The sequence below is a fragment of the Cottoperca gobio genome, chromosome 22 (genome assembly GCF_900634415.1).
Source record: "Cottoperca gobio chromosome 22, fCotGob3.1, whole genome shotgun sequence".
NCBI lineage: Eukaryota > Metazoa > Chordata > Actinopteri > Perciformes > Bovichtidae > Cottoperca > Cottoperca gobio.
The window spans coordinates 7,857,061-7,880,014 of NC_041376.1; the positions used below are offsets into that span (position 1 = coordinate 7,857,061).

At 43.0% G+C, this 22,954-nt stretch overlaps 1 protein-coding gene across 3 annotated transcripts; it reads left to right on the forward strand.

Annotated features, from left to right (window-relative positions):
* Positions 1-22,666, forward strand: asap3 (ArfGAP with SH3 domain, ankyrin repeat and PH domain 3). 3 transcript variants are annotated; one of them, XM_029460508.1, is made up of 26 exons: positions 1-410; positions 3,512-3,584; positions 5,936-6,081; positions 7,874-7,948; positions 9,157-9,206; positions 9,805-9,919; positions 10,847-10,932; positions 11,273-11,348; positions 12,380-12,466; positions 12,663-12,772; positions 13,782-13,851; positions 13,966-14,053; positions 14,351-14,399; positions 15,200-15,366; positions 15,521-15,654; positions 15,772-15,863; positions 15,989-16,169; positions 17,047-17,132; positions 17,248-17,363; positions 17,452-17,519; positions 18,451-18,558; positions 18,760-18,970; positions 19,333-19,606; positions 19,779-19,995; positions 20,144-20,271; positions 20,506-22,666. In XM_029460508.1, coding segments are annotated over exons 1-26 (2,934 nt in total). In that variant the 5' UTR covers positions 1-284; the 3' UTR covers positions 20,507-22,666. The 3 variants fall into 3 exon arrangements, with proteins under 3 accessions (XP_029316368.1, XP_029316369.1, XP_029316367.1); XM_029460509.1 differs by having other exon boundaries at positions 18,760-18,853; positions 20,144-20,275; XM_029460507.1 differs by having other exon boundaries at positions 2-410; positions 20,144-20,275.
* Positions 22,667-22,954: the final 288 nt, after the last annotated feature.

Sequence of the window (22,954 nt, forward strand, 5' to 3'; positions counted from 1 at the left end):
TCGCGGGGCGGACAATAGCGCGCTGGCGCACCTCCACGCGCACACATTCGTAGAGTGGAGCCTAAACTTCGGTCAGGACACAGGTCCGCTTTTAGACAAACTTTCAAACTTAAATAAGCTTTTAGGGACAAGCACTCTGAGGAATACAGTCTCTTTTCAGTTGCCTTCCTGCACACAATGGAAGAGTAAGCTATTTCTTTTTCTTCAAATGGGAATTACATGCGTGCGTGAAACTTTGGCAATTTTTTCTCCTCAGTGATTGTCAGACCTGTTTTGCTCAAAACATGCCGGAGCGAATAAGCATTTCGGACTTCGTGGTCCTCACAAACGAGGATTTGTCTTCGCCGGGGACTTCAACTTTCCAGTCCAAAATGAGCGACTGTCGGAACACAGTTTCAACCGTGGAGGAGGTGAGAGAGATGGAGGGGAGGCGGTGCAGAGGAACATGTACCTTTGTGTCTGTTGTTTACCTGTCTATATAGCATATATGTAGCCTAGCTATGGCTGAAGAAGGCTACACTCACCTGTAGACTAGCTAGCTTACTTTTCTTAGGTGACAGCTTTAAGGGTTTTATCATTATCATTATTTCGTTTAAACATTTTCTTTGAAATTGTTTCCAGGTGAGCACAGAGACTAAACAGACTTTGTCCCAAGCACCTGAGGTTTTGACAAAACGGTAATTTAATTCCAAAAGAGCTACATAATGCTAACGAGATCCAGAAAGGGGCAGGTGCAGTAACTAACTAATGTTGGGGAAATATTTATGTAAGTCATGCATAGCTGTGGTGTGCTGATTTGAGGGTGACTGGTGCTTTTCTAACACCTGTGAGACCACAGAACTGGAAAACATAGGGCACTGCTTGTCAAGTTCTGCATCTGTTCTGTATGGTGGTAGTGTCTTCAGAAAAGGCTGGGTGATCATTCACTGCACACTGGCCTGGTTCAGCAGAAAAGTAAAGGTTACATGAGGTAATGTAGCATACAGAGGGTTTACTTAGCCTTCTCTTCTGCCTCAAGGGAGTCAGACTGAGGTGCTACACAAACGGAACACACACCACATGCCAGGAACAAATGTGGCACTTTGACAAAATAAAGGTATCTTTCTTGTGAGTGTAAGCTAACACGTTTGTCCACCCTTGCAACCGTGTTTGTGAAGGCCAGTCATTGCATTTTGTCTGTTTTGAACTGGTACTTTGGCTCAAGGCCTAAAATCTGCGTGCAAGTTTGTTTGTGTTTATATGAAACACCTCCCGGCGAAGGAGGAAACAGGGTGGCAGCCGTGAACTCTGCCATAAAACAAATAATCCAAGTGTGTGTGTGTGTGTGTGTGCACACAAGTCGATCCTTCTGTGTCTTCCTTGTGACATAAACAATATGGTTCACTGTTCTTCTGTAACCAAATATGGATCTCTGTTTTCATCTAGAGCTCACATCAGTTTGAATCATTTGCGGTTACAATTTGAAATCTGAGGATCATTTTTAAAATGTTAGATATCGGCTACACCATTTGGGGGAGATTATAAAGTTTCCTATGCAATTGATGTGTCTATTCATTGTGTCCAGTTAATAGATCACTCAGTAATGAGTTAAAAAGTCCAGATGAAAGATGAGATGAAAGGGTTCATTTCCTGGCCAGAAACTGACTGCTGAGCAGAGATGGAGACCGCAGAGTCCAGGGTTTATAAGTTTAGAGTTTTACACAGCTGTCTGATCTATTTATCTTGGGATAATATCCTTATTTATGGCCATGACATGCTGGAAAAGACATAGCTGGAATAGCCGCTCTGGGGAGGGACATGTTGGAATCCTACACATGTGCACACAGACAGACAGACAGAGATGTAAATGCAACAGTCCCTTTATAGATAGATCTATGGTTATTATGTTTAGTCTGCTCAGCAGGGACAAGCTTGATTAATGGCTAGGCAATGTGTGGGCATGTGTGTGGTTTACGGCGGCAGGCAGGCAGACAGAGACACCATTTACCCCGACACACACTCGGATGCTTGTTACTTATTATTCCTGATTAGAGGCAACGATAAAAGGAGAAAGACGGGGACTCATTTTCTATGGATGTAAGCTATAATTACTGTTATTTCCATACTTTTTCTTTTTTAAAGAGCATATCAAAAGTTTTCTTTCGTTACCTTGTTAAAATCAAATAATGTGGGTTCTCCTGCAGCCAAGTGTGTCATCATGCTTATTAATGCGGTAAATAGGATCAGATATCAGTTAGTCATGCACTGTTGACGCACACACACCCTCACAGCAGGTGAACACAAGCTTTTAGATGTCGCGCTAAAAGGCTACGTAAAAGACACTGTTGTTTCTTAACATCTGTACACTTACGGGTGCCGCTCATTACCCTCTCCAGAAGGGATGTGTGTGTCAGATCGTCTGTTTCGACTAACGGGTGGGCTGTCTGTCTGTTGGTGTGTCCGTGTGACCTGATTTTATTTCGCGAAATTCAACAAACACAACCTGTTTCGTTAACCTGCACCAGCTTGTTTCCACTGTTTATCCGCTGTCTGTCCACCAACTTACCAAGCAGAGGAAACTGCAGCTGCAGCATCACTGAGCAACTCCCATCTCCAATCTCTCCCCTAAATCACTTTCCCATTCATTGTCTGCAGGGTCGCATTACACAGCACCCACACTGCCTTTTAATTAGTGAACTAACATTTAGGGAGTGGACTTGACCGGGAAGGACTGGGGCATGTAAACACCATCTCACAAGGCAGAGTCTCTGTTAAGTCTTTATTACTGGCTCATGAAAGCTATTTCTAGTGGCATGTAGGTGGAGTGCTGCATGTCTAGCTCAGTAAAACAAAGTGGCCAGTGTGAGGAGAATAAACAGGATGTAGTTTCAAACATTTTTGGGTTGGAAGTTTGATTGATTGACCAATGAAGCCAACTGACTGTCTGGTGTCTGTTACATCATGTCAAATGTGAGCAAGTGTTGTGAAAAGTGAAATAGATGCACGTACATCAGTCAGGGTTGTACATGACACCGCTAGACAGACGATTGTCTTACTGGCAAGTGATGACTCACCTGTTCACTTTAGTCATGTTGTGAGAAAATTAAGTCAAATGCCTACTGTAAACTCTGAGAACAGTGACGCGTCAAACATCGGCAGACATCGTCCATTAAAGATTTGAACCCCTAATCTGAACGTTGGCAAGAGGGAAGGCTTGAATGTTGTTGGGTTCATAATATATATACTGGGAAACTATAGAAATGTGTCAACCATCAGAGGTTTTAGGGTACAATCTATACGGATGTGGTTATTCCCTTGATATCTCTGGGTGTATTATCATTATTAGGCCATTTTGAGCAATGTTGCAAATCAACGAGCCGGACTAATGTATGGCAACATTGGATTTACAGGACTTTTGTGCATGTTGCTTAAACTTATAGTTATTTAGGTAATCATATTAGCCAAAAACTGTTTTTATTTTCTGACGATTTTAAATTTTCAAATCTATCTTTGTCTCCTTGTTTTATTGCAGTCTCTGGAGATGGACCACACAACTCTACAGAGGATGAAGAAGATGATCAAAGCTATACACACGTCTGGACTCTGTAAGTATCAGTCGGTCACATAATATAGTCTCATTCAGACATTGTATCACTAGTTCAAGAGTCATTACTCAAGACCAGGGGGATGGCGTTTGGTCAGTTGGCTCAGTAGCTGTTATGATTTCATCTACAGCATTTTGAGGAATCCTACTCCTCATCCATGTTGGCTAAAAGTTATGCATGAAAGTTAATTCTTGACCTTTTTGAATTTGTAGTTTGACAAAACAATTTCAGTTCAAGGTACTCAGTAGCCTTTCCAGAGCTTTCATCAGCACAAAGACCAGGTGATACAGAAGAAAGCTCCACAAAAAAACAGTAAATTGACCAAGAACTATTTACCAGGTCAAGAATGAACTTTCATCTTGTAATGTTGTACAAAAGTTGTAGCGTGTTAATACATTACTACAACGCAACCTTTGACGACTTATAAACACGAGTCCGTCGCTACAAATGAAGCATATTAATTCGGCCTCTAGTTTTTAAGTAAAGGTCAGCCTGTATTATGGCGGGATGAGCTGTTCACATGAGATCATGAAGCTCATGTGGGCAGTGGTGTTTATGAGTGAGGCCCCTTGTTATGGGACCCGAGTGTGTGGGATGTTGGGTGATTTGTGTTTATATCCATACAGAGTGTATGATTTGTGTTAAAGCAAATGGTATGCGCGGTTTCGGCAACAACGCGGTGCTATACAGTGACCTAACAGAGCAACTGGGTCACTAAGTGAATGTTTTGTTAGTGTGTATGTGTCACCACTGTGCCTCCGCAGAACTTGCCATGGATCCATCAGAAGTGAACATGCACAAGATGTGAGTGTTCACCTCAAAAATGCGCGGCAGAAACCGAGGAGCTGCACGACACATCCTGAAGTTGTTTTTCTGAGCTCCACTACACGACTGCTTCCCATTTTGAGGTTCCAGCTCATCGTTTTTAGTATTAATGAGTCAGAGAGCTGCCCAGAATTAAGCAACCAGATACGGTCAGCAGCAGTATTGTAGCTCCAGAGAAGTGATCCATGAGTATTCTCCATATGTGTTCACTCTACTTCTTTATTTCTTCTTCTGTGTTTAAGTAGAATCAGATGGGTTAGTTCCAGTTATATGCCCCCCCACCTCCCTTCATTATGTTGTTGAACCTCTTAATCATTCCTGATGTTAATCGACAGTCTGACTCACCACGCATACAAGTCAAAGTCGTAAGCCCACTCCTCCCCCACGCTGGTCTTATGGTCCGTTTCTTTGTCACACTTGCAAAAACACACGCACATGCTGAGATCTTCTCTTCTTTCGATCTGTTCCCATAAATTGCTAAGTACCACTTTTCTGCCAAGATGCTGTGGCCTGCGTGCGTGCGTGCGTGTGTTCAGGGCAGAGGAGTGAAAGAGTTGAGTTGCTATGCTGGTATCTGGTAGTTAAAGGTCAGCTGTAAAATCATCCTCTCAGCTCTTCTGTGACTCAGCAGTTTGTTGTTTGACAGACGCATGTATGTTGTTTGTTATAATACTTCTTCTCCTGCTCCCCCTTGATTTTGTCTCCTCCATCTTGCAGTGCGTCTGCATACTTTCCTTAAATTCACAATTTGTCTGTCATACAAAAATGTTTCACTTTTGCTTTTCTGCCAGTTAGTGCACCTGTGTCAGTCTGTCTCCCAGCTACAGTCAGTTTACCATTTTATATTTGTCTTGAGGTGGAAACTGGAGCAGAAAAGACTTACGCTTCTGCTTTTGTCTGTTTAGTCTGCTCTGGACACTTCTGCAGATGTCTGGGCCATATGCTCCTTTTAATACTTCCTTGTTATTGTTAATTCACAGCCATAAATACAGTATTTCATCTTTAACGTTGGGGTTTTCCAAAGTCAGTTGAGATATCTCTGTATGACTGTGAACAGACGTTTGGTTGTAATTGTTCATCAGGTGCCTGTCTCTGTTGACGAGGTTGTTTTGTAACTTGTGTTTATTTGATGTCCTCGTCTGAGCTTCACTTTTTGAATAGCCGTAGGGTAAAACATCATTTTGTGAAATGGAAACCAATGTGGTGCCAGTCGGAGCTCAGTTTCTTTTCCACATCAGCCTTTTTCAACATAAATTAAACAGACTGAGACCTTACTAAGGTCATGACCCTTGGGGAAAGTGACCTATAAGCCTCAGAGAAACACACGTCTCTATATGTAAGCCTGTCTCCAGCTCCAGGATGGGTGGAAACCAGTACTAATTTATCCCACATGTCTGGTTAAAAGACTCTCACTGCAACAGGGCAAGTCAATCTTTCTTCTTAAGATTTTCCCCGACAAGTCTGAGTCAACCTTTTTAACTGCCCATGTCTATACTCACTTTATGTGAATGTGTGTTGTTTTTCAGCCCATGTGGACAACAAGGAGCAGTATGTTGAGGTGCTGGAGAATCTGGGGAATAGCCACCTGACCCAGGACAACAACGAAGTCTCCACAGGCTTCCTCAACCTGGCTGTGTTCACCAGAGAGGTCACGGCCCTCTTCAAAAATCTGGTGAGGAAAGAGGAGACGAGCGTGAAGGAAAAGGGGAAGGGGAAAGAGAGGCTTCCTCAAACTATCTGTCTTTACTATGGACTTCAAACCACACACACACAACCTAGACTGAGGAAGCAGGGATAGAAATTAAGACTAAAAGTTTGTTTATTTGAAACGGCCGCCGGGGAAAGAACCCCAAATCTATCCGCATAAGATGTTGAGTGTATGCGTGTTCATTATGGCATAGTAGAAAGTGTGTGTGCGGCCGCAATAGGGTTTGAACAGCTGCATGCTCGCACCTCTTGACTCCAAAATATGGGGCCGTCCGGAACCCTCCCACTGATAGCTTCTATGGCGATGATAATTCATCCCAGACCTCCATGTGTGAGTCAACACACACCGTCTCACACACTCCCTCCACCGTGTCAATCAAGAACACACACAGGGGATACCGGGGCTGCGGGCGAATACTCAAAGAAATGACGTCCTATGTCTTTTCCCAACTACTTTACCTTGACCTCGATGAATGGTGTCATCACGAGGTTAATGAAAGATGTGAAGGAGAATTCATCAGGAATTGCGATAAGACGGCCGCCGAATCCGACAGCACTTACACATAAAACTGACAAACATTTAAAGGATGTTTTAAATGTATCCATAGTGTACAATAAAACAGCCACAGTGGATGTTATTGACGGCCGAATGGTGCGTCGCTTTAACTGTTGCTGTTGAGACAGCATTTTCTCCTTTCCTTTACCAGTGCACCCTGTGCTAAAGGAGATAAAGAAGAAGAAAAAAGCCCCTGTCCTTAGCATTCACCAGCTCTTATCATGGCTGCCTTAATGCTTCCTGTTCATTGTACCCAGTTAGGATCCTTCCTAAGCCAAAAAGACTATTTGACTGCAGCCTAGCTCTTACAGATGTGAAGAGGAAGTGGGTCCAAAAAAATAACAGGAGGGTGATTTAAGGAGCTGTACTGCAAAATCAACCTGAGCGTGTCCCTTTAGTGCCATGCGTGTGTGATTGTGTGCTTGTCCCAGGGTTTATACAGGCATGCAGGCATCGACCTGTGTCATGTGTAAATGTGTTGACACTTTGAAATCTGGTATTCCACTGTGTAAGAACTCAATGTATTATCTACTAGTTACCTCAGCGTTTGGATGCAAACCAAAACAATCTTAACAGTCTCCTGGCCTCTGTGTCAATATATGAAGGTCAGCTCACGGAAGTGGTGGGACATTATTTATATTAGGAGCAGGTTCCAGCTAATCCTCCAGGATCCATGGAAAGACTGCGGTGACAACAGACTTTGTACATTTCGGCAGTGGTCAACTGGAGACTTGCGGGCTGATGATGGATAATGTAACGTGCCATGCTGCATGCCTGAGTAAAGATGTGATGTCTTTCTATGGGGCTTTCTGGTAACTACGTATTATTGCAAGCACAACCTGTGAGGGGGGGTATGCTGGTTGTTTTGTGACTCATTCTCCCCAGATCCCCGATAGACTCGGTTCAGTTCACAAACGGTAATAAAAGTCGTAGCGTCATGCTCCCCCTTGGATGAACGGATCTTACTGATGTAAATCACACAAAGTGTTTTCTCACAGGTTAAAAATGACTGAATTACCTTGTTTTTAGTTTTCTGCACTCATTCCCAGAAACGGGGGGGGATCCATAGGGAGATAGGAGTGTGTCGAACGGTGTGCGCATGCGAGTGTTTGCTCTCATTGCAGGAGATAAGGGCCACCTGTAATATTATGTGGAATATTTTTGAACTTCTTCACTCATTTCCTTTTTTAACATATTTTAGGTACAAAACCTCAACAACATCATGGCATTTCCATTGGAAAATGTGCTGAAGTCAGAGCTCCGGGACAGCAGACTTGTGAGTCAAGATTACAAATTCATTGAATACTTATAAAACCACAAGTAAATCTGGTGTATACATGAAGATGACTTGTTTTAGAACTGGGAGACTACACCGGCCTAAAAGGGAATATCCACTGGACATTTGATTTTACAGTGTGAACTTAAACAGCAGAGAGACAGTTTGTAGGGATGCTGTCACTGATCAATACATAAGGGCAGTGGGATATTGACAATAATGTGACAATGTTTTGGAGTATGGGTGCCTATAGATCACCTATTTCCACATATAGTAATTACATTATTCCTTTCACTCAGCTACAGCCCAATAATTTATCAACTGTCTGTAATGTAGACTGTTGGTTGAGAGGAGATAACATTAGAAAATAATTAGCAGCTCAGCAATACAGATGTCAGCATTTGTAGATGTTGACTATATTTTAAATATCACAGCGTAAAATCCGTTTTTGGGTGGATTTCCTCTGTAGATAAGTCTGTGTGTCTGTGTCGCAGACGCAGCCGAGTCTACTAAGATATCGGATAAGATGAGGCTGTTTGTGCAGATTAAAGGGTAACTGAGCTATGTTCCAACACTGAAGCGATCTGTCTTGCTCAGTATTTGTCCTTTTGATTTCCCTTGCAGACAGACTAGTGAGTAATAACAAGCTAAAGCTTCTGTAAGCTTCTGTCACTGCCCTGCCTTTGAAACAGCTGATTCGACAGCTGAACATTGCTTCACTATAACTGAAGGAAGGCACAGCGCTACTGAAATCCTGTTTGGCCAGATTGCAGAATACTGAGCATGACATGAGTAATCATGTCTCTGTGTGTTAACTGTCTGGCTGTATTCAGATCTACGCAGATAGTAACCAGTACTGTAAAAATACTGCTTCACCTGAATATGTGGACTATTAACAATGTCATTCAAACACTCTCCTCTTCTTCTTCTCTCCTCTCATCTTCTCTTCTCCTCTCTTCTCTTCTCTCCTCTCATCTTCTCTTCTCTTCTCCTCTCCTCTCCTCCTACTCTCCTCTCTTCTCTTCTTCTCTCCTCTCATCTTCTCTTCTCCTCTCCTCTCCTCCTCCTCTCTTCTCTCCTCTCCTCTCTTCTTCTTCTTCTTCTTCTCCTCTCCTCTCCTCCTCTCCTCTTCTTCTTCTTCTTCTCTCCTCTCATCTTCTCTTCTCCTCTCCTCTCTCCTCTCCTCTCCACTCATCTTCTCTCTACAGGAGCTCAAGAAACAGATGGAGAAGAGTTGGAAGGAATATGACATAAAAATGTAATTAACCATACACTTTACTACCTCACATTCATATGGCTACATATTATTGTGATTATAGTCCAATTGTTCATCTCTAAGCCCGATTGCTTAGTGAGAGAAAATAAACTGAAGCCTGGGACACATGTTATAGCCTCAGGTGAATCAATTTGCACATTCTCAGTGCTTGCTAGTCTTTTACTGGGATGTAGATGTAGATGTAACAGCAGATGTTAATAGGATAAGAGTTCATTCCCCTTGGCCTTTCTCCATTACATTACTGTAAAAGAAAACGGAGGCTTTGCAGCATCATCTGATATCATTGTGACGTTGGACAGTGGTTTAAAGTGTTTTATAATGCTAGAGGAGAGTTCACCCCCTCCCTTATTGTCTTCCATCCATCTTCCTCTCTGCTCTTTCTCTCCCTATGAGGAAGTTGAACGAGTTAGAGGGAAAAAAACAAAACACCTAAAATGCTAAAAAAGTTAATTATTACTAAAAGAGAGTTGATCGGACAGATTTATGACGTACATTGTGCACATAAATAGCCAAGGCTGACGAAAACATTCTTTCTTTTAACGTTTGCTCTTTTTTCTTATAATTCCCTCCCCCCCATCAGAGGGAAGCTAGAGAAGGAGAAGACCAGGCAGCTGGGTCTGATCAGGACTGAAGGATCAGACGGAGGGGAGGACATGGAGAGAGAGAGAAGGGCCTTTCAGCTGCAAATGTGTGAGGTGAGGGATTAGTGCCAGTCAAAATACCAGACAGACACCTTTGGGTGGTCTGCTCTGTGGATTCCATATTCCATCCAAGGTCGACTGGATGGCCAGGGTCGATCCCTTTTGTGTCTTTCCATTCATTTCTAGGATGAAAAAAAAAAAAGTTTTAGAAAGCCAAACATGAGATTGGTTGCGTCTTGCAGAGTTGCAGGAGAGCTCGGTCATACACATTAGAAAGTGAAGTTCAAAGGCAGATGCAGTGCTTTTACATACAAGTAGTGTAGTCACAGCTAAGTGTGTTCGTGCACATGCAAAATAAGTCTAATCCTGACTGAGACCAGCTGTTGAGACAAAGAGGAGAGGCAGGGAGGATTGGAGTTTCCACTTGTTGCAAACCGCTCCAGCCTTTCCTCTTTCACACTGCATACATAAACACACAGACACAAGCACACACAAGCACACGCAACTATACACAGGACAGAAACACTTCACTGAGCCCGTCTCCGCTTCAGCTACACAGACACAGATGGATTCAGGCTTGGGTTTTATGGAGCAAAGACAATGTAGTCATCCCTTCCACACAGAGAATGTGTGCATGGATGGAAATAATACTAAATAAAGCCTGCACTATGGGTCTGTGTTATTCATATGTTTTGAACAAAGACTTTTCCCAGTTTCAGTCTACACGGTTCACTGACTGGCTGGAGTGTTGAAATAAGCAATAACCTTTGGAACAATATGAAGCAGTGTCCTGGGAAGCAAGGAGCCACACATAACACACACGCCTAGTCTAGGATGAGCCTTAAATTATGGGTACTGAAAAATGGTGGCTTTATTTGATGCCTCATTTTATATTCAGGCTTCATGTTTTAATAGATCCATCTGGCCTTTCCGTGGAGAGCTTCCATTTCTATTTTAAACAGTCTGTGTTTATGCTTTCAGTATCTTTTGAAGATCCAGGAACTCAAGGTGCGTCAGGGCCCTGATCTTCTCCAGAGTCTCATCAAATATTTCCAGGCCCAGCTCAGGTCAGTCTCAGCCGATATCACTTATTCTTTCCTTGTTGCCATTTTGTTCTAGATGTGAATAGGAACCAGATTTTTTTTTCCTGGCTTAAAAACATATGGATTTGATTTGTACCTCAGGGTTTCGGTGAGAGATTTTGCATAATAGTTGAGGTCTACATTTTCCTTTTACAAGGTATTATTACCGTTGTTAACCATTTACCCATTTTAATCATACCGGGGTTTTATGTGGGAATGGAGTTACTTATCCAGCTGTAGCATGTGATGTTTTGGTTGGTGCGAACTAGGATGTTTGGACTGAAGCACCACCATGACTCAGCATTTGTTCTTTTTCTGCTCTCAGTTTCTTTCAGGATGGGCTGAAGGCTGCAGAGAATCTTACTCCCTTTATCGAGAAGCTCGCCGCTTCTGTTCACACGGTACATACTCTTTACACATTATATTATATCAGTGATTTATAAGGGTGAATGTTAATGTCTGCAAACAGTTTTGTTATTATTCAGCCTTGTTATGATTTCAGAAGAACACTTGTCATGATTAACGGTTGGGATCTGTGGTAGCTGTTGTTTTCCTGACGGACTCAAACTGATATCACAAAAACACGCGCACATGCATATTGATGTTATCATACCCCCAATCCACCCACACTCACTCTTTTTCTTTCACTGGTTTTCTTCATTGTCAGTCACAATCCGTAAAACTATGTCTAAGAAGGCAGTAAAGCTCTCTTACTGTAAATCACATTGTGTTTTAGTACCTCCTGTAGAACCTTTTCTCTTTTCCAACTATTTTACTGCAGCCAAAACCTCAACCCCCCCTCTCTGAACCTCCAACCCCCCCCCCCCCCCCCAGCTGAACCCACAGGCAGAGCCTCTTGTTGCCGTCTATTCCCAGAAATGCTTCCCCCCATTTCCAAAGATGAAAGTGAAAGCATCCCTTATTTTCATTCCTTCCCTGCTGCACACCTATTCCTCCAACCACTCCGACTGGATTCCAGTCCCTTTTCTGGATAGAGCGCTGGAAACAGACTGTAATAGCAGGAACGTTAGAGGTTTTTCTGGTTCTTCATAGGCAGAGCAGAGACCCGCTCAGACATGCCAGACCTCAGCCTCAAAAAGAAAGTTCAGACTCCATATGTGTTATGGCTCCTTAGAAAAATTTTGAAATATTTCAGTTAAACTGACTTATGTTGCACGCAAGACTGCTGCTGCTTTAATACAAAATGTGCAACCTCCTCGGACGACACACCCCAGTACTGTGCTCTGTTCTGCATTATTTAGGACATTACACAAAGCTCTGATTGTCTTTCCACACCCAACTCTTGGAACAAAATACATTGCATATGATCAAGTTAACATGGAGAAAACAATAACATGGGGTTATTCCAACTAATTCTTTTAATTTTTTTGCTGCATTTTAATAAACTGACTTATGGTGTGTGTTTTTTCAGGTGCGTCTGGATCAGGACGAGGAGGTGAAACAACTCACTCAGTTGAGGGATTCTCTCAGGTTACTTCTGCAAGTGGAGGGGAAAGAGGTACCTTAAGTGGGCACACTTTACAACTTGAGTTAAACTGTGATTTAGTATGTAATCAAAATGTGTGCTCAAAAACGCCCAGCGGTCGACGGCTTTAATTGCTAGTTGATGCTGTCGGATTACTTTGTCTTGCCACAAATGAATTTTTTAGAGCTGCCTTTTAAAGTCAAGTCCTAAATCTCTGTTTGTATCCCAGGAGTACCTGAATAGAAAGAACTCTGGCAACGGGTATAGCATCCACCAACCACAGGGCAACAAGAAGTACGGGACGGAGAAATCTGGTTTCCTGCTCAAGAAGAGTGACGGGTGTGTAAAAGCTTTAGTTTCCAAATGTCGGCTCACAACTTTTTATAATGAAAGTATTGTATTGGAATTGAAAACACACGGATACAAGATGTGAACAACATTAAGAACGAAAGTGCTGTAAATCATTTATATTTGTAAATCATTACGCATTTTAATATGTCTCATGTAGTTCAACAACAAGAGTATTTTTTGTTACTGCGAAAGTTATGGGTTTGCTTTCGCATTTATATTTCAACCAATGATAAGGTATCTCAGTAACTGCTGTCGAGCGCAGCAGCGATCAGAGCTTGGTGAAGAGTAAGCAAGTACGGCACAGAGAGAGAGAGAGAGAGAGAGACACAGAGAGAGAGAGACACAGAGAGAGAGAGACACACAGAGAGAGACAGACACACAGAGAGAGAGAGAGAGAGAGAGAGAGAGAGAGAGAGAGAGAGAGACACAGAGACACACAGAGAGAGAGAGAGAGAGAGAGAGAGAGAGTTCAAACTTTTTCTAACCCACCTGGTCCTCATTATTGTGAGATGAAGATTCAACCAGGGGCCCCTCCTGTGAAACTTATTGGCTGACTGGCTAACTGAACGGCTTCCAGCTTTTGCGTCATGCAAACACGACACGTACACACATATACACACACGCACACACACACTGAGCTAGATTACAGGGTGATAAGGAGAGGGGATGTTATTCAGTTGGGTGAATGGGATGAGGGGGGAGGGGGGAGCAAACTTTCCTCAAGCCACTGACACAAAACAGAACACGTTCGCAGCCATTTTAACGGATTCACTCATGATAATGAAAACAAGAGTGAAGCGCTGTGAACAGGAGTATGCTGTGCCGGCACAGTGTGGATCACCATTACTCAATTCAAGGGTGTACGTTAACACTCGTATCACAGAGGATTTCTGTGCAGTGCATTAACTGATGAGAAGGGTTAACAATGTCATGATGTCATGTCAATAGTTTGTGTATAAAATCTGAAGTTTTTTTTCGTTGACATTTCATCCTGCAGGATCAGGAAGGTTTGGCAGAAGAGGAAGTGTGGAGTGAAATTTGGCTGCCTGACTATTTCCCACAGTACGGTGAGAACACATGAGCTAAACTGCCACTTAGCATTCAGACTCAGATCAAAGTGTCATCTGAAATCTGTCCAGATTCTCCAATACATGACTCTGTTCCTCTGTGTCTGTCTTCAGATCAATCGACCGCCAGCCAAGTTGAACCTGCTGACCTGTCAGGTGCGACCGAACCCAGAGGACAGGAGGACCTTTGACCTGGTCACTCGTAGGTTCATTCCTAACTTTTGACCCTTAACACTTTACCCTCCACATATCACCATTAAAGACTCTAGAGAGTCATGTGCAGTGCAGCTGTGTGGAAGGGTGCCCATTTGGCCCCTACATTAGTAGAAATTAGGATCAGATGCATTTTATTTGGGATGAATGCCAGGGATTAGGCTATTAATGGCTTGGCAGAGGGGCGATTGTGTGCTTGTTTTATGCCATTTCTAGTCCCGCAAGCTTTTTTCCCCCCATTATCCTGATGCATTGACAATTTCTTACCATTTCTCTTCATCGATAGATAATCGGACGTACCATTTCCAGACAGAAGACGAGCAGGAATGTATGATGTAAGTGTTGAAACTACTGTCGGCTGCTAACTTCATTCACTTCCTCAGCTCTTGTATTGTGCCTTTGTGTAAGCAAGCTGCTACATGTCATGCACCTTTTTATTTGATCTTAGGTGAAGTAGCTCTCAGAATGAAAAGAAGTCTTCTAAAGATGATAACATAGAAAGATAAAGATCGTGTTGTAAAACAGAGGAGTTTATAGTCTGATGGTGTATCCAGTGAAGAACAAGCAAGGCTGACGATACCCAAAAAGGGAGAGAAACTAAAATCATGCAGAAAGACAAAGCTGTCCTCTAGGAGCCCCCTGGCCCAGCTGCTTTTGGGTGGGACTTTTATTTACAGCCACAGTCAGCAAGCAAGGGAACTTTGTGATGTGGGGTTTGAGGAGAGTGCATGTGGGGTTTTCTGTCCCTTACTCTTCCCTTGTGTGTGGGCCTCCAGGCAGATTCTTTGATGTGATGTGTGCTCTGTGAGTTTAGGGACAGAGGAAGATGGAAATGGTTTGAGAGGAAAAGTACCAGAGCTTCAGCAATGAAAGATGCAAGGTTCAGTTCAGTATTAGTCTGGGTGGAAAGTGAGAGTGATGAAGACTTATCATCACTAGACAACTGAGCAAAAACACGTGCAAAACACATGGCGGACTACTTTTTGATCTTCTGGAGGGGGAAAAGACTGAAATGATTAATCCTTTGGTGCCACACACTCCGTGGCTTTCCCTCAAAATTAGCTGTTACAAAATGTGGAAATTGGAAACTAACATTTAAAGCATTTTTCTGTATGTTGGTGCACCTTTACTTTAGTTGGGTGTCAGTGTTGCAGAACAGTAAGGAGGAGGCCCTGAACACAGCGTTGGTAGGAGACCAGCTCCACCTCCAGGACAGCGGGCTCCAGGATCTCTCCCGAGCCATCATCGCCGAGCTTCGACACATGCCCGGCAACGAGGCCTGCGCTGACTGTGGAGGACCAGGTCAGCCAGTCGTCGTTGTTGTTGTTGATGAAATAATAAGATTAAACGATTTATTTGATGAGCATGACATTTCATTCACAAACCACATTTATCAATTCAAGCTGTGTTTGTGGAGTGGTAATGGGTTTCTAACCGGGTTGTTTGTGTATCTCAGATCCAACATGGCTGTCGACCAATTTGGGCATCCTGACCTGTATAGAGTGCTCTGGTATCCACAGAGAGCTGGGTGTCCACTACTCCAGGATCCAGTCACTCACTCTGGACCTACTGAGCACCTCTGAGCTTCTGGTACTAAACACACAAAAACAGACTTTTGTCAGGCCTTTCTAATTATAGACATTATGTAACTGTCTGCCTTTTATTTAATGTCCCATCTTTGTGGCTGTATTGTGTGCGTCACTTCAGTTGGCTGTCAGTATTGGCAACACTAGATTCAATGACATCATGGAGGCGGGCCTTCCAAACGACTCGGTCAAACCGTTGCCGCAGAGTGACATGTGAGTCCCTGGTTTCTTTTAAACTAACAATCCGATTATTAAAAAAAAAAAAAAAAGAACAAACAAAAGTGGTGATTTATAGTGATTGTATTTTATTCATTAAAATGTGTTGATTTCACTACCAGGAATGCCAGGAAGGAGTACATTGTGGCAAAGTACGCCGAGCGTCGGTACGTCCTCTGCAGAGAAGAAGCGGACCCTGGCCGGCTGAACGACGCTGTGAGGAGTCGCGACCTCACTTTGCTTCTACAGCTCTACGCTGAGGGAGCGGACCTTTCCAAACCGCTCACACTGTCTGATGGACAGGTGAGGATCATTTACAGCCACACGTAGATTCCCACACCAGTGTCCCGTTGGTCATGCATGTAATAAATCCATTTCGCCTTCTGAGAAATGTAGAACTCCCACAGATGTCCAGCATTTAGGATGAATGACAGCTGCATCCTGACACCGTTTCAAAAAGTTACTAACATGTTCCTTCCTTCAAAACAAATGCCACAACTGTAGGAGGTGTGTAGATAGTTACAGTATGTGAACTATGTGTTAATTGTCCGCTTGTGTGCATATGTTTCATGTGGGTGGGTGAATCGGAGGCCCTCCCATGTCTTCTGGCCTCTAATTCAATCTTTCCTCCCTTTTTCTCTCTTCATATACTCATCTCGTTTTCCCCGCCTCCGCTGTCTCTCCTTAAAACCCTCGTCGTCGTGTCTTTAATCACATTGTACCCTCCCTGTCATGCACTTCCTGCTCAGCATAAGCAGTCTGTGTAGCACTGCTGACTTCACTGTGTGTGCGTATATGTGTGTGTTTGTTTGCGTTGCTTGGCCCTCGTTTATTATTTCAGCTTTTGGGTCAGAGCTCACGCCTCTCGAGAACAAGTGAGACCAGCTCATTGAATTACGCAGGCACTTCTCTGTCTCTCTTCTGTCCCTCCTTGTGCACTTCACATGAACAGATCCTGCTTAAAGCTGTAGGCACCTTTTCACTTTTTAAGCATACAAACACAAATGAGTTGTCTCAGATTGAACCTCTGACATTAGCTTCTCTAGTATTCTAGTTGCATAACTTCAGACTTGATTGTCAGAAAAACAAAATGCAGCCACTTGAGTTTTGCACAGATGAGCAACACCTTTTTGAGGGTGAATCATTTGGCCTCATTTATGCTCTTTTCTTCCTGTTTAAGGGGATCAAAGAGACAGCTCTCCATCTCGCTGTGCGTCTGGAGGATAGAAGCTCACTGGCGATGGTGGATTTCCTCTGCCAGAACAGGTCAGAGTCTGAGAAGTAGTCTTGTATGAATCATATCTCCTTTTGCGTGAAGAGGACTACGCTCTTGAAAGTTGGTAACATTTAAACATCATTTGTCTGTCTGTTCACTGTACAGCAACTGTCTGGAGAAGAGAACAGCAGAAGGAAACACAGCTCTTCACTACAGCGTCCTGCATCACAAGCCCGAGTCTCTGAAGTTACTGCTCAAAGCAAAGGCAGCCCTACACACAGGTACCCTCAACTCTGTTTACTCTATTCATCTTCCACCCAGTGCAATTAATAAACACTTTAACCATTTCTTTCTTTAAATCTCCCATAGTGAACTCTGCAGGAGAGACGGCCATTGATTTTGCACGGAGGCTGCAGCACGCGCAGTGTGTAGAGCTGGTGAGAACCTACTTTCTCTTTTTAAGTTGTAATTCATAAATTCAGAGAACACACACAGTGAGGAGGAAAATTCAAACAAGGAATCGAGTTGCAACATTAAAATGCCTACCAGAAAGCCAACACCAGAAACAAAACAAGACAACTTCCACAGCTGGAAACACTACCTTAAAATAACTCCCTGTGCAGCAAAGCTCTGCTAAGGACTCACTCCCAGGACAAGGAATCTTATCCTCATCAGGTCCCAGCGTGCATAATTTATAAACTGGTTATATTTTCTTACCGGCCATCTGCCCTGCTGAATCGGACCTGCCTTGTGCAATATCCTGTCTGATTATGCACAACCTTCTTTTACAGGCTTATTGTTTAGAGATTGAAAAAGGTCACACAAATAATCAGCTTTGTGGCTGAATTAATTTCATTTTTCATTGAGATGATTGATTGATTTATTTTTACTGGAAGCTGCAATGAGGTGGGGGGGGGGGGGGGTTGGCTCTGGACTCAGGAGACTTTTCTCTCAGTGATTTAATTTAACCCGCTTTGCTCTTTTTGCTTTTCATTTTTTGAAACATCTGCTGAACCCAAGGTCACACTGATACGACTGATCATTGCCAGTTAGAGGGGAATTACATTTACATAATTTATAATCCTGCCCTTTTTGTAACCTGTTCGTTGTTTTTCTTTCTTTTTTCATCGTTCCTTTGTATCAGCCTCAAAATATCAAACAGGCTAATACAGAATCATTAAACATTTGTCTTTATCTGTACGTTAAACCCCAAAACAGCCCAAGAAGCTACTTCAGTACACATGTGACTGGTTGATAGAGCCAAGTGCACAGTCACTGCATCATAGCTGATTTCTATTATGTGTGTATTACTGGATATGTGGTAATGTGTGTGTTTTACATGTGTTTGCTCGTGTGTGTGTGTTTTAGTTGGAGCTGGCCCAGAGTGGGAAGTTCAACTCTCAGATCCACGTGGAGTTCATGTGGGAGACACAGTCTCAGGAGTTTTATGACAGCGAGGATGACCTGGATGAGAGGGTAAACCACACACACACACACACACACACACACACACACACACATACACACGCGCTCATTACTGACTTTGTTTCTCTGCCAAAAAAGCTAGGAGAAAAACATTATAGGGCTTTTTCCATTGCAATCTCCTCTAAAAAAAAAAAAGAAAGTTGAGGTGAAACTGAAAATTAACCTTGTGCTCCTTTCCCATTTGTTTTCCAGGTGAGCCCATTGCCCAAAAACCGTTCTCCTTTGCCCTCAAATGGAGGTGGTGGATCTTCCTTTGCCCGCTGGAGTGTGGGTCATGGTGCCAATGGTAATGCTGGAAGCAGGCCTTGTCAGACATATGAGAATCTAGAATTCTTATACAGAAATCCTCCAGTCCCTGGAGCATTAATGCCCCCACCACTGCCAGTTAAATCCATCCAGAGAGGTGAGCTACTGCAGTGTATCTGTGGCTTATCCCCGTTAATAAGGTAGCATTTACTTAGATTTGATTTACGATAACGTGCACTGCTGCCCAAACTGTCAAAAATAAATAATAGTTTGTTTAACCTGTTTCTATGATTTGCATCAGTTAAAATGTTCCATTAGAATCCTGCTTACATGAAAGACGGCTTGTTTATTGAACCGATGCATGGCGCCAGTTCGAATAACACATGTGAAGTTTAATTTTAGGCCACTTGTTTTTGAGTGATTTGAGTAACTGAATTAAATGAATGTTGTTTCTATAAACTGATACAATCAACAGTGTTGCTCTTGTTCAAATTTTTGACATTTTCTTCCCCTCCAAAGGTCGCTCGGACCCCCAGATTTCGGTCACACCGCAGGAAGGTAACCCCCTTCCACGACGCTGCTCTAACCCACCCTCACACTCCTCCAGTCCCAAGGCACAGGCCAGACATGGGCCTCCTTCACCCAACACGGAAAACCAAGGCCAAGGGGCGAGACCACCAAGGTCTCACAATGGACAGGGAGTGCTGCTCAGGGGAGGCCAACCTGGTGCTACTTCTGGCTCTCAAGGCAGCGTCACGCCAACATCCTCTCAGAGTCACATCGGGCCTGTCAGGTGAGACAGCACTGCTATAATGCCTTAACACATTTCTGTCAACATGGTGTCAGGTGTAACAAGGGCCCCTGAAACAATACAATTCAGGTTCAGGTCTAAAAACAGAAATTCAAACATCCCTATTTCCAACTCTACAACTTTATATGACCTTTGTTGACTTCTCACCCTCCAGTTCAGAGAAGACCACATCGTATCGTCGGACCAGCAGTCTAGGATGCAGCCAGGGGAAGTCTCAGAGCTGTGTGGGCAGCCAGGAGGAGCTGTACTGCAGCTTAATGGGGAATAATCCCGGCCTCACCCCAGCACCAGCGCCAGCTCCCGCACCGGCACCGGCACCGGCATCCTCGCCTATCGTGAGCTGTGTCCCACGACCCCGCAGGAATGCTATGGTACAATCACATTCAGTCTATAGTTTAAGTCCTCCATACCACAATCTTTTTTTTCTGTGGATAATCAGAAAAAAGCCTGTGAGATTTCACAGTCAATATAAATTTGCTGCTGGCACACTAGAACATATATATTACATGTGTCCTTCAGGTTTCTGGCAGCAGGCCACATCAGAAGCGTGTCAAAGCTTTAGTGGACTGCAGAGCAGTCAGTTCTGAGCAGCTTGCCTTTTTCAAAGATGAGATCATTGTGGTCACAGCCACTCATGACCCCCACTGGTGGGTAAGTGCAAATACAACTTCTTGATTTGATTTCTCCTTTGGGTAGCAATGTGAAATACAGTATATGGCACAACAACTTCACAGTATACTACTTAATGTCCACCTCTCCCTTGTATACTGTATGCACAGTAAAAATCACTTAAGTTATTATTGATAAGTATGTTTGACATGTATTGTATAGTTTTAACTTCCAGCTGGGATTAATTAAGTACTCTGTCTCTATCCTAACAGATTGGTCACATAGAGGGGGACACATCCAGGGGTGGGACCTTTCCTGTAAACTACGTACACAAACTAACGGCCTGAAGGGACGTGGACAGAGGAACTGAACCAGCACGGGATGCTTACTGGAAACGTATCTTCTTCACGCTGTGGATTTTATCTACAGGAGGACAGTGTTAATCTCCTAGATCAAACTTGGAATATTTCCTCATGAGGATATATTAGCCAAAAGATACCTGAGGATATAAATGGAACTGTTTTAGGGATTTTATACCTTCTTTTTTTTTTAACATTTATACATTCTGGAAACCAACAAGGGAACTGAGACTGGACCATATCTTTCACCCTGTTGGTCTGTCCTTGGTTTTTAAATTGCAGTTGTCTAAAACCATAAACCATTATTAATATGTACAAATGCATTTGTGGCAGGGGTACAAATTGCTCTAATGTCCATTTAACTATTAATGTCACATTTATATTGCAGATGTTTAAGTTGTCTATACTGATCTAGGACTTTTCACTAGAGGCAAAACTTACCTGCGGGGCGAAACCCTTTTTAAGGCACTTTAAACTCATTGAGAAGAAATGTTGTGAAGAGTTGGCGGAGCTGTAAATGTGTACCCAGCCAGCTGCTGTGTAAAAGTATGTAGCTGCTTTTTGTTCTGAACGGAAACGTTTTAGTCTTTTAACTCACAGTATACTGACACTTTGATTTGAGGTTCAAACCTGCCCAGTGTCTGTTGCAGCCTGCCCTGGGACTCTCAAAGTGACTTTGTGCCTGATAGTCTGTCTCCAACAAAACGGCAGGCGTCTGGGCAGAAGATCTGAAACTTTAGCTCAGCCATCTTGACTCTGGGCACCGCTCGCTGGCTGCAAGGAGTGTGGAGGATCCAGTTTCTTCTGGCTCCAGGCATCCTGTCTCTGGAGAACCTGGAATAACGTCAGTGTGTTATAAAACAAAAAACAAAAAGAGAGACTCTGTTCTACCAGGAAATGGCTCTTAAAGAGAGCTTGTTAGTAACAGCACCCCACTGCAGTAATTTGTTCACTGAACACACGCACTCACTGTGGACACGTGTGCATCACACAAAATATACACCGGCACACTTGCACTTACTGTACACACAGAGTAGCTTCCAAGATTTGGGGACCTTTAGGGAAGAACGGAAAGTTGGAACTGCTCCACTTTTTATACTAGTAACAAATACACAAATATAACACATTTCACGGCTATAACTCACAATTTGTTGTACATACTTGTCTGAAGATGTCCACCGATGTACAGTATATATAACCTTTTTTCTCATCTGTTATGCATTATAAAGGATTGTATCATTACAGATAGTGTTACTCCATGTTGGTAATCTGATGTCCTCTGTTTTGTTTCATTAGTTGTCTAAACAGACAGTGATGCGTAAAGACGGGCAGGAAGCAGGTGTCCACTTACTTTTAATCATTCCTGAGTTCAAGTAAACAAGTCCATTTGTTTGTCAATGTTTCTGCCGCTGATGTCTTGTTACAGTGTTGATGATTAAGCAAACGAATCACAAGACAGACGTGTTATCGGATAATTGTGAAGCAGCGGATGATTACATTAGATAGGAACTCTGTCAAATGTAAACAATAGTAAATTAACTCACGAGTCAGTATATTTTGTAAATACATGCAAAACATGTTAAATAAAGTACCATACAGGGTTTTATAGGTGATATTTTTCTGTATCTGGTATGAGTAAAGTTGACTAATGTAGTGTGTCTGGCTCAAAGCCAATGTGCCAAGTCTTTATACTCAACCCAAGCACATACTGCTTACATTATAGAGCGAGTGTGGGCACATATGAAACCTATTTCCTAGTAATGTGTATAAATGCATCCACATTTCTCTGGCTGGATTGTGCAAATAGTCCAATAATATAAAAAACTCCATAGAATCAAATACATAACATACAAGTAGAATAAGACCAGCTAACTATTTAATTTGGTAACAAGCGTCATGCTATTCCCTATTGAAATATCTTCCCAGGACCTTCCTTGTGCTCAAAACACCTCCATTTTATGGCCTACATCTTACATTAACGTGGCCCGTCTAAAGGAGACAGTATTACTCTCAATGAAACTACTCAGATGAAAATATTCTGCAATTGAAATTCAATAAAACTGAACAAATAGAATCCGTGTATAAACAGTTTCACTTTTTGTTTTTTACCAGTTCTAGCCTCCAGTTCATTTTCCTTCTACCCTTTACGCCTCCCTAAAGCTAAATCTCTCACTCCATCTTCCTTGGCAGTTTTCCCTGCAGCGCTCCGTCCTTCCAGCCTCATTTTGTCTCCATCCGGATGTTACTTCTGATCCGTACCAGAGCAAGGATGATGAAATTCCAACCTTACGTAAGCGGGCACCTCGCTAACGGCCAGGATAACAATGCCAAGGCCTATTCTGCTCTGCCAACTGAGAAGCCC

Coding starts and splice junctions, on each gene's coding strand:
- asap3 (XM_029460507.1), top strand. CDS start 285: ATGCCGGAGCGAATAAGCATTTCGGACTTCGTGGTCCTCACAAACGAG. Junction 18,971..19,332: donor AGTTAAATCCATCCAGAGAG/GTGAGCTACTGC, acceptor TCCCCTCCAAAG/GTCGCTCGGACCCCCAGATT. Junction 19,996..20,143: donor GACCCCGCAGGAATGCTATG/GTACAATCACAT, acceptor TGTGTCCTTCAG/GTTTCTGGCAGCAGGCCACA.